The 14,009-nt window shown below is 51.3% G+C and overlaps 1 protein-coding gene across 1 annotated transcript; it reads left to right on the top strand.

Moving 5' to 3' along the window:
- The first annotated feature begins 2,707 nt into the window (after positions 1-2,707).
- Positions 2,708-13,380, top strand: polr2a (RNA polymerase II subunit A). Its single transcript, XM_037261213.1, has 28 exons — positions 2,708-3,055; positions 3,591-3,723; positions 3,805-3,941; positions 4,014-4,187; positions 4,257-4,538; positions 4,607-4,768; positions 4,841-5,061; positions 5,127-5,259; positions 5,324-5,448; positions 5,536-5,746; positions 5,826-6,035; positions 6,100-6,268; positions 6,354-6,448; positions 6,519-6,722; positions 6,793-7,015; positions 7,094-7,277; positions 7,351-7,522; positions 7,602-7,707; positions 7,815-8,020; positions 8,551-8,814; positions 8,904-9,111; positions 9,181-9,281; positions 9,347-9,634; positions 9,719-9,922; positions 10,003-10,189; positions 10,264-10,377; positions 10,652-10,801; positions 10,883-13,380. The coding sequence occupies exons 1-28, from the start codon at positions 2,969-2,971 to the stop codon at positions 12,019-12,021; spliced, it is 5,889 nt and encodes a 1,962-aa protein (XP_037117108.1). The 5' UTR covers positions 2,708-2,968; the 3' UTR covers positions 12,022-13,380.
- Positions 13,381-14,009: the final 629 nt, after the last annotated feature.

Genomic DNA, 14,009 nt, shown 5'->3' with positions numbered 1-14,009 from the left:
CCACTTTAACACGAAAACACCAATTACTAACCATAAGTCATACTCGTCTGAATTGGTGACGAGTGACGGTAACGTGCAAATGTAGGAATGGCAAACTTCAGTCTGCCCCTGCTCGGCGATCACACCCTTCTGTACCTGCTGCAATGGAAGGAAAACACAGCCGAGAGATGTTGGCAACAAAATTCTCATCTCCAGCAACATTCCCAGTTCCCAAAAGATGATGACAAGTGATGCTGGTTCAAGTGTCTTTATTCAAACAGACAATGAGGAACAATTGTGACAACTTTTGGTTGCAATTCAACATCAAAAATGTTTCATGCACAAGAGTTCACTGTCCTCCTTGGGACGGAATCAAGACATTCAAAACCAACATTTCTTCAATAAACTGACAGCAAGATATATTATTAGCTTATACGCGAGTACAAAAGGATTGAGCACATAGAAATTAAATAAACATACATGCTGGGATAAAATTGGCAATACCTGTTTGAATTCAGAGGGGAATGTATGGCTTGAAAGCATGATATGAATGATCCTGATAAGTACAAAACCTTAAAGGCCAATTCTGTAACTAACCCTTGCTTGTGTGATTTCAAACACTAACCTGACTAGAAAGTTGTAGATTGAATTTTAACTCCCCACTTTGGAACCTTGCTGGCCACTAGGATTAAATTAAGAGTTGAGGGTTTGCATAGTGCTATCCATGGCCTTTTTCTGGAAAGGTTTGAGGGATGTTGAAGCAGAATATCTCAAGTATTTCCCATCATAAAGCAACGCATCAATGATTTCGTTTTTAACTACATACTTGGATAAGTTTCGACTTTCATTTTAACAGGGCTCGGCACGCAATTTGCCTTTCTCGTTGTATCGAGTATTTTTAGGGGTAGAAAATATGTTCCATGTATAAATGACTGCTTAACGTCGATGCAAATGTGATTAAATGAAAACATGTATCCCTACTTTTAGCCGACCGTGTTTTTTGCAATTAGCTTAAAAGGTACGTCTTGCCACAGCAGACAAATATGCATTAACAATAGTTGGCTAGCAAAATGGCTTCTGTATTCCACAACAATTCCGGAATCCTCTAAATAAAAGGCCCGACAGCGTTGTCGTTACACCTTGTTAGTCGTATTCTTCATTTATAAGTGAAACAGGCCGTGCGAATTAATCTCGTTTAAGCGCGCGGCTTTCTAAGCGGGGCATTAACGACGACGTTATCCCCCGGGCTCCATTTTCCCTTCGGTCTGTCGGCTAACTCCGCCATGTTGTCCCGCAGCTAAGCTAGTTCCAACGAAGCTCTCGTCCAAGTCAGCTGAGCCCTTTGGTTGAAATAAAAACAGCGCGTCGTCCTTTCAACGTGATATGACGACTCGGGTCACTCAAACGCGGCGAGAACACGATTCAAGTCGAAGGAACAGCAATGACGACAATTAAAACGTGAAGCGGCGCGAAGCTAGCAGTGATGCGGAAGGCTAAGCTCTGATCTTAACCATTTAAAAATGTTCCCGCAAGGAAAATCGTGATCAAAGAAAAGGCCAAACAGTCTAAAAACATAACATTTGAGACCCACGCCAAAAAAAAAAAAATGTAATAGCCTTGAGGCGAACGTTCCGACCACCATTTAAACTAACCAGTTAGAATACATACGCTTTACGTGTTTCATACTAAAATTTCATTAAGACGATGACGACAAGTTTAAAATGACAGAGATTCGACATTTTGCTAGCCAACACTTTTGTCACACTCGAGAACAGTTTTCAAAATGTAGGCCTGCGACCAAGTCAGTCGTTTTAAAATAGTGAAAATGAATCAAAACAATCATCGGGATCGGTCCTTGGTGTAACAAACATAATGAGCAACGTTTCAACATCAGTATTCTAAATACAGCGACGTGACAACAATTAGCAATCACCGAAGGCTTCCCCGGATTTTCCTACTCGGCATGCCGCCTGTCCCATGCGGCGTCGGGCCTTCGTATTCAGGCGAGTCCGAGGCTTTCGACCAAGTCCCATGAAATCCCAAAGTGTCGATGGTGGAAATCCCGAACGTCGACGTTGATGGAAAAAATCCAAAACGAAAAGTCCAATACACGGTGTTTTGTTGTAACAATACACTGTGATTCGACAATAAGAGTTTGTTTCGTGGACATTTGAACGGGCCTCGGTTCTGAGCCTCCTTTCTTAGCGCCCAGGCTCACCCACAGCGAGACGAACCGGGGAACAGACTTTTTTTTTTTTTGCTTTGAGGGAAGAAATCCACATCGGCTATCCTCGGCAAACATCGGAAACGGGGCGGATTTTGTTAAAATGATTACAAGGACGACAAAATCTCGACTGTGATTGGACACACATTTCCCCCTACTTAACATTAACGAGAAAACGCACCAATTGGGTGAAGCGCATTTGCCATTGGCACATTCCAACGTTTGTCATATGGAGGTCCGCGTAATCGGTTGTGAGTTGGCCAATAAAAACGGATTTGGAGCTAACCAACGCCCGCCTTTTTTGTGATTGGCTGTGAACCGAAACGTGCACCTTCATTGGCTCAAGGTAAGACAAAATAATTTATTCATCGCGCTCACTAACGCGACCAATGAACGTTGCCAAACAGCGTAGAATGTCCCGCCTACCGGAGCGTCAGACCCTGCCTTGTTGACTGGGAGACCCCGTAGCAGGCGCTCAGTCTATATAACGGCTCGTTGAGCGTTCTACAGCTCAGATGCGCTTCGAGCGCACCACGGTGTAGATCGGAAAAGGGAGAAGGGCTTGTCGGTCGTCTCCTGACCCGATTAAAACCACGTTGAACTCGAATCGAAAAGGCGACTGACAACAGAGGTCCCTCGGATAACGCCACCGGAGACTTTCCGGTCACCGTTGGTGGCCTGCTCGGGACCGTGGTGAATCCTGAGAGCCTGTTCCTGCTCACAAAGCGACGTGTCGAGGAAGGACGCGTCTTTTGAATAGACAGGATGCACGGACCGCCCTCCGGCGACAGCGCATGCCCCTTGCGCACGATCAAGAGAGTTCAGTTCGGCATCATCAGCCCTGATGAGCTTGTAGGTCTTCTGTCGGGGCGGGGGAACGGGGGAGATTGCATTTCTGCATTGACAAATCATACACGCGCCTTCCCCGATCTCGCGACGGATGTTGTACTGTGGCATTTGTGGCAAAGGCTCGAGTTACAATGAACAATGCTAGCCGTTAGCCTAGCCTAGCTCGCCGTTTCCCGGCTCGGACTCGAGCTAACGAGCACGTTCGGAGAAGTTTACAAACTTCAAGCACACCACTTTCAGTCCAAAGTATTCATGTGATCTTTTACAATGGTTCCTTTTGCCACAAATGAGCACGGTACGCGAGATGTTTTCTGCTCTTTTCCCCCCTTTGTTGTCGCATTGAAATGAATGGAGTAATACCCACAAATAAGAAATAAAAAAATACATTGAAAAAAAAAGTCAGATATGCATTTTTTTTCCCTTCTTACTCTCAAAGTGGTAGTCGTGCAATCATTCATGGAAAATGACTCTTTGCACAATAACGGATGGCGGTGTTTCCAAGAATTCAAGCACTGATGCTACATATTGTCTCTTTTAGAAACGAATGTCGGTTACAGAAGGGGGTATCAAATACCCCGAAACGACAGAAGGCGGCCGTCCCAAACTTGGTGGCCTCATGGACCCGAGACAAGGTGTCATCGAGCGAAGTGGAAGATGTCAGACGTGTGCAGGTACAAAGTAGTAACGGCGTCGTAACACGTTTTGTGTGGAGCAGACTTGTCTGACATGGCTGGCGTTGGCTCTTTTCCCAGGCAACATGACGGAATGCCCGGGACACTTTGGGCACATTGAACTGGCAAAGCCCGTCTTCCACGTGGGCTTCATTTCCAAGATAATGAAGGTTATGCGTTGCGTCTGCTTCTTTTGTTCCAAGCTACTCGTGGATTCCGTAAGTATGCTTGCTTCACATTGCGTTTTAGTCGAGTGGAAATGTCAATGAAAAAAACAACTCTATCTGCAGAACAATCCAAAGATTAAGGACATCCTTGGCAAATCCAAAGGGCAACCCAGGAAGCGCTTGACGCATGTGTACGAGCTGTGCAAAGGCAAAAATATCTGCGAAGGAGGCGAGGAGATGGATAACAAATTCGGGATGGAGCAGCAGGAGACGGAGGAGGACATCACAAAGGAGAAGGTATTTGACAAAGGTTTCTCGTCTTGCATTCCAAGCGTTTGACACAACTCCAACCATCGACGTGCGCAGGGACACGGCGGCTGCGGGCGCTACCAGCCTGGAATCCGCCGCTCCGGCCTGGAGCTGTACGCCGAGTGGAAGCACGTGAACGAGGACTCGCAGGAGAAGAAAATCCTGCTGAACCCTGAACGCGTGCACGAGATCTTCAAACGCATCTCGGATGAGGAGGACGTCATCCTGGGCATGGATCCCAAATTTTCCCGACCCGAGTGGATGATTGTTACCGTGCTGCCCGTGCCGCCGCTCGCCGTCAGGCCCGCCGTAGTCATGCAGGGCTCCGCTCGGAACCAGGTCAGACTCAAATATTTGTCACAAATATCGAATCGACAACTGAAGCTCCCGATCCGGGTGTCCCGCAGGACGACCTGACCCACAAGTTGGCCGATATCGTCAAAATCAACAACCAGCTGAGGCGAAACGAGCAAAGCGGCGCGGCGGCTCACGTCATAGCGGAGGATGTCAAATTGCTCCAGTTCCACGTGGCCACCATGGTGGACAACGAACTGCCGGGCCTGCCCAGAGTACGTCGGGGCCCAAAACGGCTGTTGGGCGCACGCAAACGGAAAATCACATTTTCTCTCCGCTTCTCTCAGGCCATGCAGAAATCCGGCCGCCCTCTCAAATCCATCAAACAGCGTCTGAAGGGCAAGGAAGGCCGAGTACGAGGCAACTTGATGGGCAAGCGCGTGGACTTCTCGGCGCGGACCGTCATCACCCCGGATCCCAACCTCCAAATCGACCAAGTGGGCGTCCCGCGATCCATCGCCGCCAATATGACCTTCCCGGAAATCGTCACACCCTTCAACAACGACAGGTGAGAGGTTGGGGAACGCCCCGTCGCGGAGAAACAATGTCACCCGCTTTTTTTTTTTTTGTTAGACTTCAAGAGCTGGTGCGGCGAGGCAACAGCCAGTACCCGGGAGCCAAATACATCATCCGCGACAACGGCGACAGAATCGACCTGCGATTTCACCCCAAACCGAGCGACCTTCACTTGCAGATCGGCTACAAGGTGAGATTGGAGTGGCGAGAAGGAGGCCGTTCCAAAAGTCTGAGCGCCTCCTCTCTCCTCGTAGGTGGAAAGACACATGTGCGACGGAGACATCATCATCTTTAACAGACAGCCCACGCTCCATAAAATGTCCATGATGGGTCACAGGGTTCGGATTCTGCCCTGGTCCACATTTCGACTCAACCTAAGGTAGAGATTTGTTGGGGTTTTTCTTCCCCCTGGCGATAACTAAAGTGCGAGTCGTGTCAAGTTCCCGCGGCCCTTGTCTCTCTCCAGCGTCACCACGCCTTACAATGCCGATTTCGACGGCGACGAGATGAACCTGCACCTGCCGCAGTCCCTGGAGACCAGGGCCGAGATCCAAGAGCTGGCCATGGTGCCGCGTATGATCGTCACGCCGCAGTCCAACAGGCCCGTCATGGGCATCGTGCAGGACACGCTGACGGCCGTACGCAAGTTCACCAAGAGGGACGTCTTCTTGGAGCGGGTGCGGAGTCGACGCCGCGGACTCGGTATCTGGTCGGGCTTTGACATTTTGGGCTAACGGCGCTCCTCCTCCACGACAGGGCGAAGTCATGAACCTGCTCATGTTCCTGTCCACCTGGGACGGGAAGGTACCCCAGCCGGCCATCCTCAAGCCCCGCCCGCTCTGGACCGGCAAGCAGATCTTCAGCCTGATCATTCCCGGCCACATCAACGTCATCCGCACGCACAGCACCCACCCGGACGACGAAGACAGCGGCCCTTACAAACACATCTCGCCCGGCGACACCAAGGTACGCCGAGTCGGCAAAAGGTCTCGGTGCCGGCGGGCCGGCTTACGTTTGTGTCTGGTTTCAGGTCATCGTAGAGAACGGCGAGTTGATCATGGGCATCCTGTGCAAGAAGTCTCTGGGAACGTCAGCCGGTTCCCTGGTCCACATTTCCTACCTGGAGATGGGCCATGACGTCACCAGGCTCTTCTACTCCAACATCCAGACGGTGGTCAACAACTGGCTGCTCATCGAAGGCGGGGCTCAAAACCACAACGCCGCTGATTCCGAGATTCCGCTTTGGTCCTCAACTCGCTTTTTTTCTCTCTCTCTCTCCCGTAGGACATTCCATCGGTATCGGCGACTCCATCGCCGACGCCAAGACTTACCTCGACATCCAGAACACAATCAAGAAAGCCAAACAGGATGTGATTGAGGTAAGCGCGTCGAGCAAGTGGTGACACGTGACCGCACGGGGCAAACGCTTACCATCCGGGATCCCGGCAGGTCATCGAGAAGGCCCACAACAACGAGCTGGAGCCCACCCCCGGCAACACGCTCAGGCAGACCTTTGAGAACCAGGTCAATCGGATCCTCAACGACGCCCGTGACAAAACGGGCTCCTCTGCTCAGAAGTCGCTGTCTGAATACAATAACTTCAAGTCCATGGTGGTGGCCGGATCCAAGGGCTCCAAGATCAACATCTCGCAGGTAAGGAAAGGAGAGGCGGAGCTCCGCCCAAAGGGCGGCGGCGCAAACTCAACTCGGGCCGCTCCCTCAGGTCATCGCCGTGGTGGGGCAGCAGAACGTGGAGGGCAAACGGATCCCGTTTGGCTTCAAGCACCGCACGCTGCCTCACTTCATCAAGGACGATTACGGTCCCGAGAGCAGAGGCTTTGTGGAGAACTCCTACCTGGCCGGCCTGACGCCCACCGAGTTCTTCTTCCACGCCATGGGAGGCCGAGAGGGTCTGATCGACACGGCCGTCAAGACGGCCGAGACGGGTGAGCACAAAGAAAACCTCCGTCCGTCTTCGTTGGGCTGGCTTGATTTTTTTTCCATGTCTCCTTGCGCTCTTCCAGGTTACATCCAGCGGCGTCTAATCAAGTCCATGGAGTCGGTCATGGTCAAGTACGACGGCACGGTGCGAAACTCCATCAACCAGGTGGTGCAGCTGCGTTACGGCGAGGACGGCCTGGCGGGAGAGAACGTGGAGTTCCAAAACATGGCCACCCTCAAACCCTCAAACAAAACCTTCGAAAAGAAGTACGGCCCGTATCGGCGCCGACTCGGCTTTTACGAGAAGACCAGTCCACCCAACGTTGTCCCGTCCGTCCAGGTTCAAGTTTGACTGCACCAACGAGCGAGCGCTGAGGCGAACGCTGCAGGAGGACGTCGTCAAAGACGTGATGACCAACGCCCACGTGCAAGGCACACTGGAGAAGGAGTTTGAGAAGATGAAGGAGGACAGGGAGAACCTCCGAACGATTTTCCCCACCGGCGACAGCAAGGTGAGCCCTCGCGTCCTCGGCCCGGCCGGCTTCATCGATCCGGCGACTCACTCGTCGCAATTCCACCCCTCCCCTACAGGTGGTGCTGCCGTGCAACTTGGCCAGAATGATTTGGAACGCCCAGAAGATCTTTCGCATCAACACGCGGACTCCGACGGACCTCAACCCAATCCGAGTTGTCGAAGGTTCGTCGGAAAATACTTTTACTTTCAGGTCGAACCGCTAGCGGCCATCGCGACGCCCGAGATGACTCGAAGGATGAAAGTTGAGACTTAGCTGAAAATGTCTTCAGGCGTGGAGGAGCTGAGTAAGAAACTGGTGATCGTCAACGGCGAAGACCGTCTCAGCAGGCAGGCCCAAGAGAACGCCACGCTTCTCTTCAACATCCACCTTCGCTCCACGCTGTGCTCCAAGCGCATGACGGAGGAGTTCCGCCTCACCACCGAGGCTTTCGACTGGCTGCTGGGAGAGATCGAGACCAAGTTCAACCATTCCATTGTGAGTTCAGCCCGCTGCGCGCTTACTTTTACTTTTAGTTTCGAGTTCATTTTGAGTTTCTTTCATTTTGTTTGCAAAGCAGGTTTGATCATTTGGGTTAGTTTGAATGAGTTTCTGTTTTAAGAAACTAAAAAAAACGATTGATTTAAAAACAACCATCCACAAATCCAATTTACGTCCGCAGAGCTCTTGTGAACTTTCTTGAAAGATATGGGGGGGGAAAAAGAAAGAAAGAAAGAAAAAAAATTCGTTTTGTACCGCTAAAATGTAGTTTCAGTTATCCTTTTTTAAACACTTATTTGATTTTGTGAATGGAAATATTTTTAAATCCACCGGTAATGGGAATATTTTTAAACTGTTGTTTACGTTGTGAACTTTCCTGAAAGATATGAAAGAAAACATTTAAAAGAACAACTGAAAAAGAAAGAAAAAGCTTAAATGCTCTGTTATCTCCTTCTTTTTGACACTTATTTGATTTTGTTAATGGCAATATATTTTTTTTTAAAAATGTTGTTTACGTCCTCGCCCAGGCCCATCCTGGTGAAATGGTCGGCGCTCTGGCCGCTCAGTCTCTGGGAGAACCGGCCACGCAGATGACCTTGAACACCTTCCACTATGCCGGCGTGTCGGCCAAGAACGTGACACTGGGCGTGCCCCGTCTGAAGGAGTTGATCAACATTTCCAAGAAGCCCAAAACGCCCTCGCTGACGGTCTTCTTACTGGGCCAGGCCGCCAGGGATGCCGAGAGGGCCAAAGACATCCTGTGTCGCCTGGAGCACACCACGCTGCGAAAGGCGAGATTATTTTTCGACTCGCTCGCTCCGTCATTCCCGGTTCAGTGTCTGCCGAACTGACCCCGCCCCCCAAAAAAACGTCATTTCAGGTGACCGCCAACACGGCCATCTACTACGACCCCAACCCCCAGAATACGGTGGTGGCCGAGGACCAGGAGTGGGTCAACGTGTACTACGAGATGCCGGACTTTGACGTGACGCGCATTTCCCCGTGGCTGCTGCGCATCGAGCTGGACCGCAAGCACATGACGGATCGCAAGCTGACCATGGAGCAGATTGCCGAGAAGATCAACGCAGGTGAGTTTGCGCGTTGAGATGTTCGCACGACGGCAGCTTTTTTAACGCTCGCCGCGCACGCTCGCTAAGGTTTCGGCGACGACCTGAACTGCATCTTCAACGACGACAACGCCGAGAAGCTCGTTTTGCGGATCCGGATCATGAAGAGCGACGAGAACAAGTTCCAAGAGGTGAGAGAAAACCATCTCCTCCCACCCAAGTCGCCACGATAACCTCAAATGACTTTGTCGGCCAGGACGAGGAGGTGGTGGACAAGATGGACGACGACGTCTTCCTAAGGTGCATCGAGTCCAACATGCTGACGGACATGACGCTCCAAGGCATCGAGCAGATCAGCAAGGTGTACATGCACCTGCCTCAGACGGACAACAAGAAGAAGATCATCATCACCGAGGACGGCGAATTCAAAGCGCTGCAGGAGTGGATCCTGGAGACGGACGGCGTTAGCCTCATGAGGGTCTTGAGCGAGAAGGACGTCGATCCCGTCAGGACCACGTCCAACGACATCGTGGAGATCTTCACGGTAGGGCGTCCGCTTCAAATGCCCCCCCCCCATCATGTTGTCCTGCCTGGATGAGAAACACGTGCGCCGCTCGCCGTCCCGCAGGTGCTCGGGATCGAGGCGGTGCGGAAGGCGCTGGAGAGGGAGCTGTACCACGTCATCTCCTTTGACGGTTCCTACGTCAACTACCGCCACTTGGCCCTGCTGTGCGACACCATGACGTGCCGCGGTCACCTGATGGCCATCACGAGACACGGCATCAACCGGCAGGACACGGGACCGCTCATGAAGTGTTCCTTTGAGGAGACGGTGAGGGAGGGGAGGGGCGGGGCTTTGTCCAATCTCGCTCCGAGAACGCAGCTTTGACGCTTGGCGTCCCCTCGGTCTAGGTGGATGTGTTGATGGAGGCGTCGTCCCACGGCGAAAGCGACCCGATGAAGGGCGTGTCCGAAAACATCATGCTGGGCCAGCTGGCTCCCGCCGGCACGGGTTGCTTTGACCTGCTCCTGGATGCCGAAAAGTGCAAGTACGGCATGGAGATCCCGACAAACATACCCGGCATCAGCGTCGCTGGCCGTAAGTGGAGATAATTTCCAAGAGGATTGGGTTCCTTTTGCCTTCCATTTCTGATGGCTCGCTTGTGTTTTTAGCCACCGGGATGTTCTTTGGCTCGGTGCCGAGTCCCATGAGCGGCCGCTCTCCCGCCATGACCCCTTGGAACACAGGAGCAACACCCGCCCATGGCGCCTGGTCTCCCAGTATTGGTGAGTGGACGCCCCCGCAACTCCAAAATTCACCTTTGCTCGTTTTGGCAAGCTATTTGTGCTCTTCTTGAAAGTCTATATTAGGCGGGGCTTTGGCGCCATCGTGTGGCAGCTCGGTGCCGACGAACTATGTTGAAGTGAAGCCTTGTGACAGAGTTCAATCTAAAAAAAAAAAAATCAAATAGCATTCCCCTCAATAATAAGTCCTCCTTGCATGTTTTTTTTTTTTTTTTAAACAATAACTTATTTTGTGACCTTCCATTCCGCCCTTCAGGAAGCGGCATGACCCCCGGGGCAGCCGGCTTCTCCCCGAGCGCAGCGTCAGACGCCAGTGGCTTCTCTCCAGGCTATTCCCCGGCTTGGTCGCCCACTCCCGGGTCCCCCGGATCCCCCGGACCCGCCAGTCCTTACATCCCATCTCCAGGTTAGCCAGGCTTTAGAGTTAGCGCTGGAAGGAGTTGAGGAGAAGCGATGAACTGACCGCGAATGTACCTTTCCTTTGCAGGTGGCGCCATGTCGCCCAATTACTCGCCCACTTCGCCCGCCTACGAGCCCCGCTCCCCGGGCGGCTACACGCCCCAGAGTCCGGGCTACTCGCCGACGTCGCCTTCCTATTCCCCGACGTCACCCTCGTACTCCCCTACCAGCCCCAATTACAGTCCGACGTCACCCTCCTACTCCCCCACCTCGCCCAGTTATTCTCCCACGTCTCCCTCTTACTCCCCGACGTCGCCTTCCTACTCGCCGACGTCTCCCTCCTATTCGCCCACCTCGCCGTCTTACTCGCCGACATCTCCCTCCTACTCGCCAACGTCGCCCAGCTACAGTCCCACTTCGCCCAGCTACAGCCCGACATCGCCGAGCTACTCCCCCACGTCTCCTTCGTACTCACCCACCTCTCCCTCTTATTCTCCTACCTCGCCGTCGTATTCGCCCACCTCGCCGTCTTACTCACCCACGTCTCCCTCCTACTCGCCGACGAGCCCGAGCTACAGCCCCACGTCGCCCAACTACACCCCCACCTCGCCCAGCTACTCCCCGACGTCTCCCTCCTACTCCCCAACCTCCCCCTCCTACTCGCCGACCTCCCCCAACTACACACCCACCAGCCCCAACTACTCCCCCACCTCCCCCTCGTACTCTCCGACCTCACCGTCCTACTCGCCCTCCAGCCCGCGCTACACCCCCCAGTCGCCCACCTACACGCCCAGCTCCCCCTCCTACAGCCCCAGCTCGCCCTCCTACTCACCCACCTCGCCCAAATACACCCCGACTTCGCCGTCGTACAGTCCTAGCTCGCCAGAGTACACCCCCGCCTCACACAAATACTCCCCGACGTCACCCAAGTACTCCCCCACCTCGCCAAAGTATTCCCCAACCTCCCCTACTTATTCTCCGACGACGCCCAAATACAGCCCCACCTCGCCCACCTACTCGCCCACCTCCCCGACTTACACACCCACCAGCCCTAAATACTCCCCCACCTCGCCGACGTCGCCCAAGTACTCGCCGACGTCGCCCACGTACTCGCCGACCAGCCCCAAAGGCTCCACGTACAGCCCCACCTCGCCCGGGTACAGTCCCACCTCGCCCACCTACAGCCCGGCCATCAGCCCGGACGACAGCGACGAGGAAAACAACTGAGGGGCTGCGGAGAAGAAGCGGGTGAGGGCGGAAAGCGCCCGTAAGCCCCCCCCCCCCCCCCTTTTTTTTTTCTCCACCATCTGACCACTTTGTCCTGCTTTTGCTTCTCCAAATAGTTGAAACTATTATTTGAAAATAAACTGCTTTGCCTTAAAGTAGGCAAAAAAAGGCTGCCTTTTTCAGTTTTATAAATAATCCCCCACCCCACCAGGCAATACCCACAAGGAAAAGAAGAGCTGGTTCATTTTTATTTTTTTTATTTTAACTTTACTTTGAATTGTTGGGCGTTGAGCTATTCTGGAATGGCGAATGTTTCGCCAAAAACCTTTCCAGAAAACGGATTGTAGTGTGCTCCGGCATAAAATGGACGAATGGTTCCCCCTCCCCTGCCCTGCCCTGCCCCGCCCCTTCTTTTTTTGTTTAGTTTTTGGTTTGTAAGGCACAGGAGCGTCCTCACTGCTGCCGTCCACACCCCAAAGACTGAACCGTGTCTTCAAACGGCCACCAGCATCCTCCCATCTGGCATTTTGGAGGCTTTTGCATCAAAGGCAAAAAAAAAAAAAAAAAGGTATTCCCGACACGTTGGGAATGAATTTTTTTTTTGTCTTTAATTTTGACATTATGTAGAAATGGGCGGAGCTTTGGGCATCGTTTGCATGTGGGGCAAATGAACATTGAAATATTTTCCTGCTAATAACGTTTGCCCTGTTTTGGTTCAAATCATTTTGACGATTCCATTTATTTAAGACAGAAGGTTTAACTACTATTCCGTGTGAATTATTGTTCCCCCCCCCCACCTCGCTTGTTTGCTATTGGTGACTCAACGTGGCTAAAGACGCACACATCCTAAGTCTCCAAGGTTGTGACCCTACATCGCAATGTCCTCTTCTCGTGATTGTTTTTGATTAAGCAGCCACAAGACAAGTGGCTTCAGTATGACAATTCTTTTTTTTTTCTCGGATATCGTCCCGTTCATTTAACAAAGTTGACTTCCTTACCTTTTGCTGCTGTTCAGCCAATGTTATTTTCCTTAGCCAGGTCTGGAGGAGTCATTGTGTCTGTTGACAGGGAGTCCTGTAAAGAATAAATGTACGCGGTTGAGAGGATGGCACCTCCTGACTTTTCGTAATGAAGCGGGGTGTTCTGTTACTGTGATTCTCTGTTCTGTCTGTGTCCACTTCACTTGCCTTGTCAAGGGGCGCTGTCTGGACTGTTGAGAAACATTAGCTTGTACAAATTGAGCATCGGAGAGCAAGACAGGGTAACAATGAAGTATATGTGCCGCTATTTGGAAATAATTTCACAGTCTCGTTGTGTTCTCTGTTTTTGACTTGGGAAGAAATAAAAGTTTTACAACAAGTTTGTAGCTTTTTTTTTTTTGGAAGGGGGTTCATCTGTTTAAGTACACTAAACTTATTTGTACTGTACCATAACAATCTTGTTACATTTTGCAACCGGCTACATTTTGCCCTACCACTTATCACATTTACATTGCAGTAGACAAAAATCGAATTCGCTCTTACAAAGGGGAAAATTGATCAACTGAATATTTTATCAAATTTAAAAAAAAACATTTTATTTAAATAGCTAATGCTATTAATTTTAGCGTGAGCTAATTAGCTCCCAAGCAAGCACAATTGCTGAAGCAAATTGTGTAACGGTTCTGTGTAACAATAGTTACACAGACTTCACACAAGAGGACGCTGTTGCCTTCCGTACAAAGAAATGGTCCCGCTAGTGAAACAACTTTTTTCTAAACTTCAAGTCACAAAGTGCTTTGTTATGGGTAGACCGGAGAAGTATCAGATCAGGGTTGTTTGGGGTGTGTGGACTTTGATACTGTGCATTCCCTACACATTCCTAAAAGTGTAATAAACGGTCGCTTGGCAATACAACGTGAAAGATTACGCACGGCAATTACGTAAGCACCATCTTGCGTGTTTGAACACGTTCGACGATGAGTCACGTCAAGATAATCGGAACCTGCA

Source organism: Syngnathus acus, chromosome 10, assembly GCF_901709675.1.
Source record: "Syngnathus acus chromosome 10, fSynAcu1.2, whole genome shotgun sequence".
In the NCBI taxonomy this organism is placed as follows: domain Eukaryota; kingdom Metazoa; phylum Chordata; class Actinopteri; order Syngnathiformes; family Syngnathidae; genus Syngnathus; species Syngnathus acus.
The sequence above is the reverse complement of the archived record's forward strand: the minus strand, read 5'-3'. Positions and strand labels throughout refer to the sequence as shown.

Excerpts from the sequence above, each read along its gene's own strand:
- polr2a (XM_037261213.1), top strand. The coding sequence starts at position 2,969 with ATGCACGGACCGCCCTCCGGCGACAGCGCATGCCCCTTGCGCACGATC. Across the intron at positions 4,539-4,606 it reads AGGGCTCCGCTCGGAACCAG|GACGACCTGACCCACAAGTT; the intron begins GTCAGACTCAAA and ends GGTGTCCCGCAG. Across the intron at positions 6,723-6,792 it reads CCAAGATCAACATCTCGCAG|GTCATCGCCGTGGTGGGGCA; the intron begins GTAAGGAAAGGA and ends CCGCTCCCTCAG.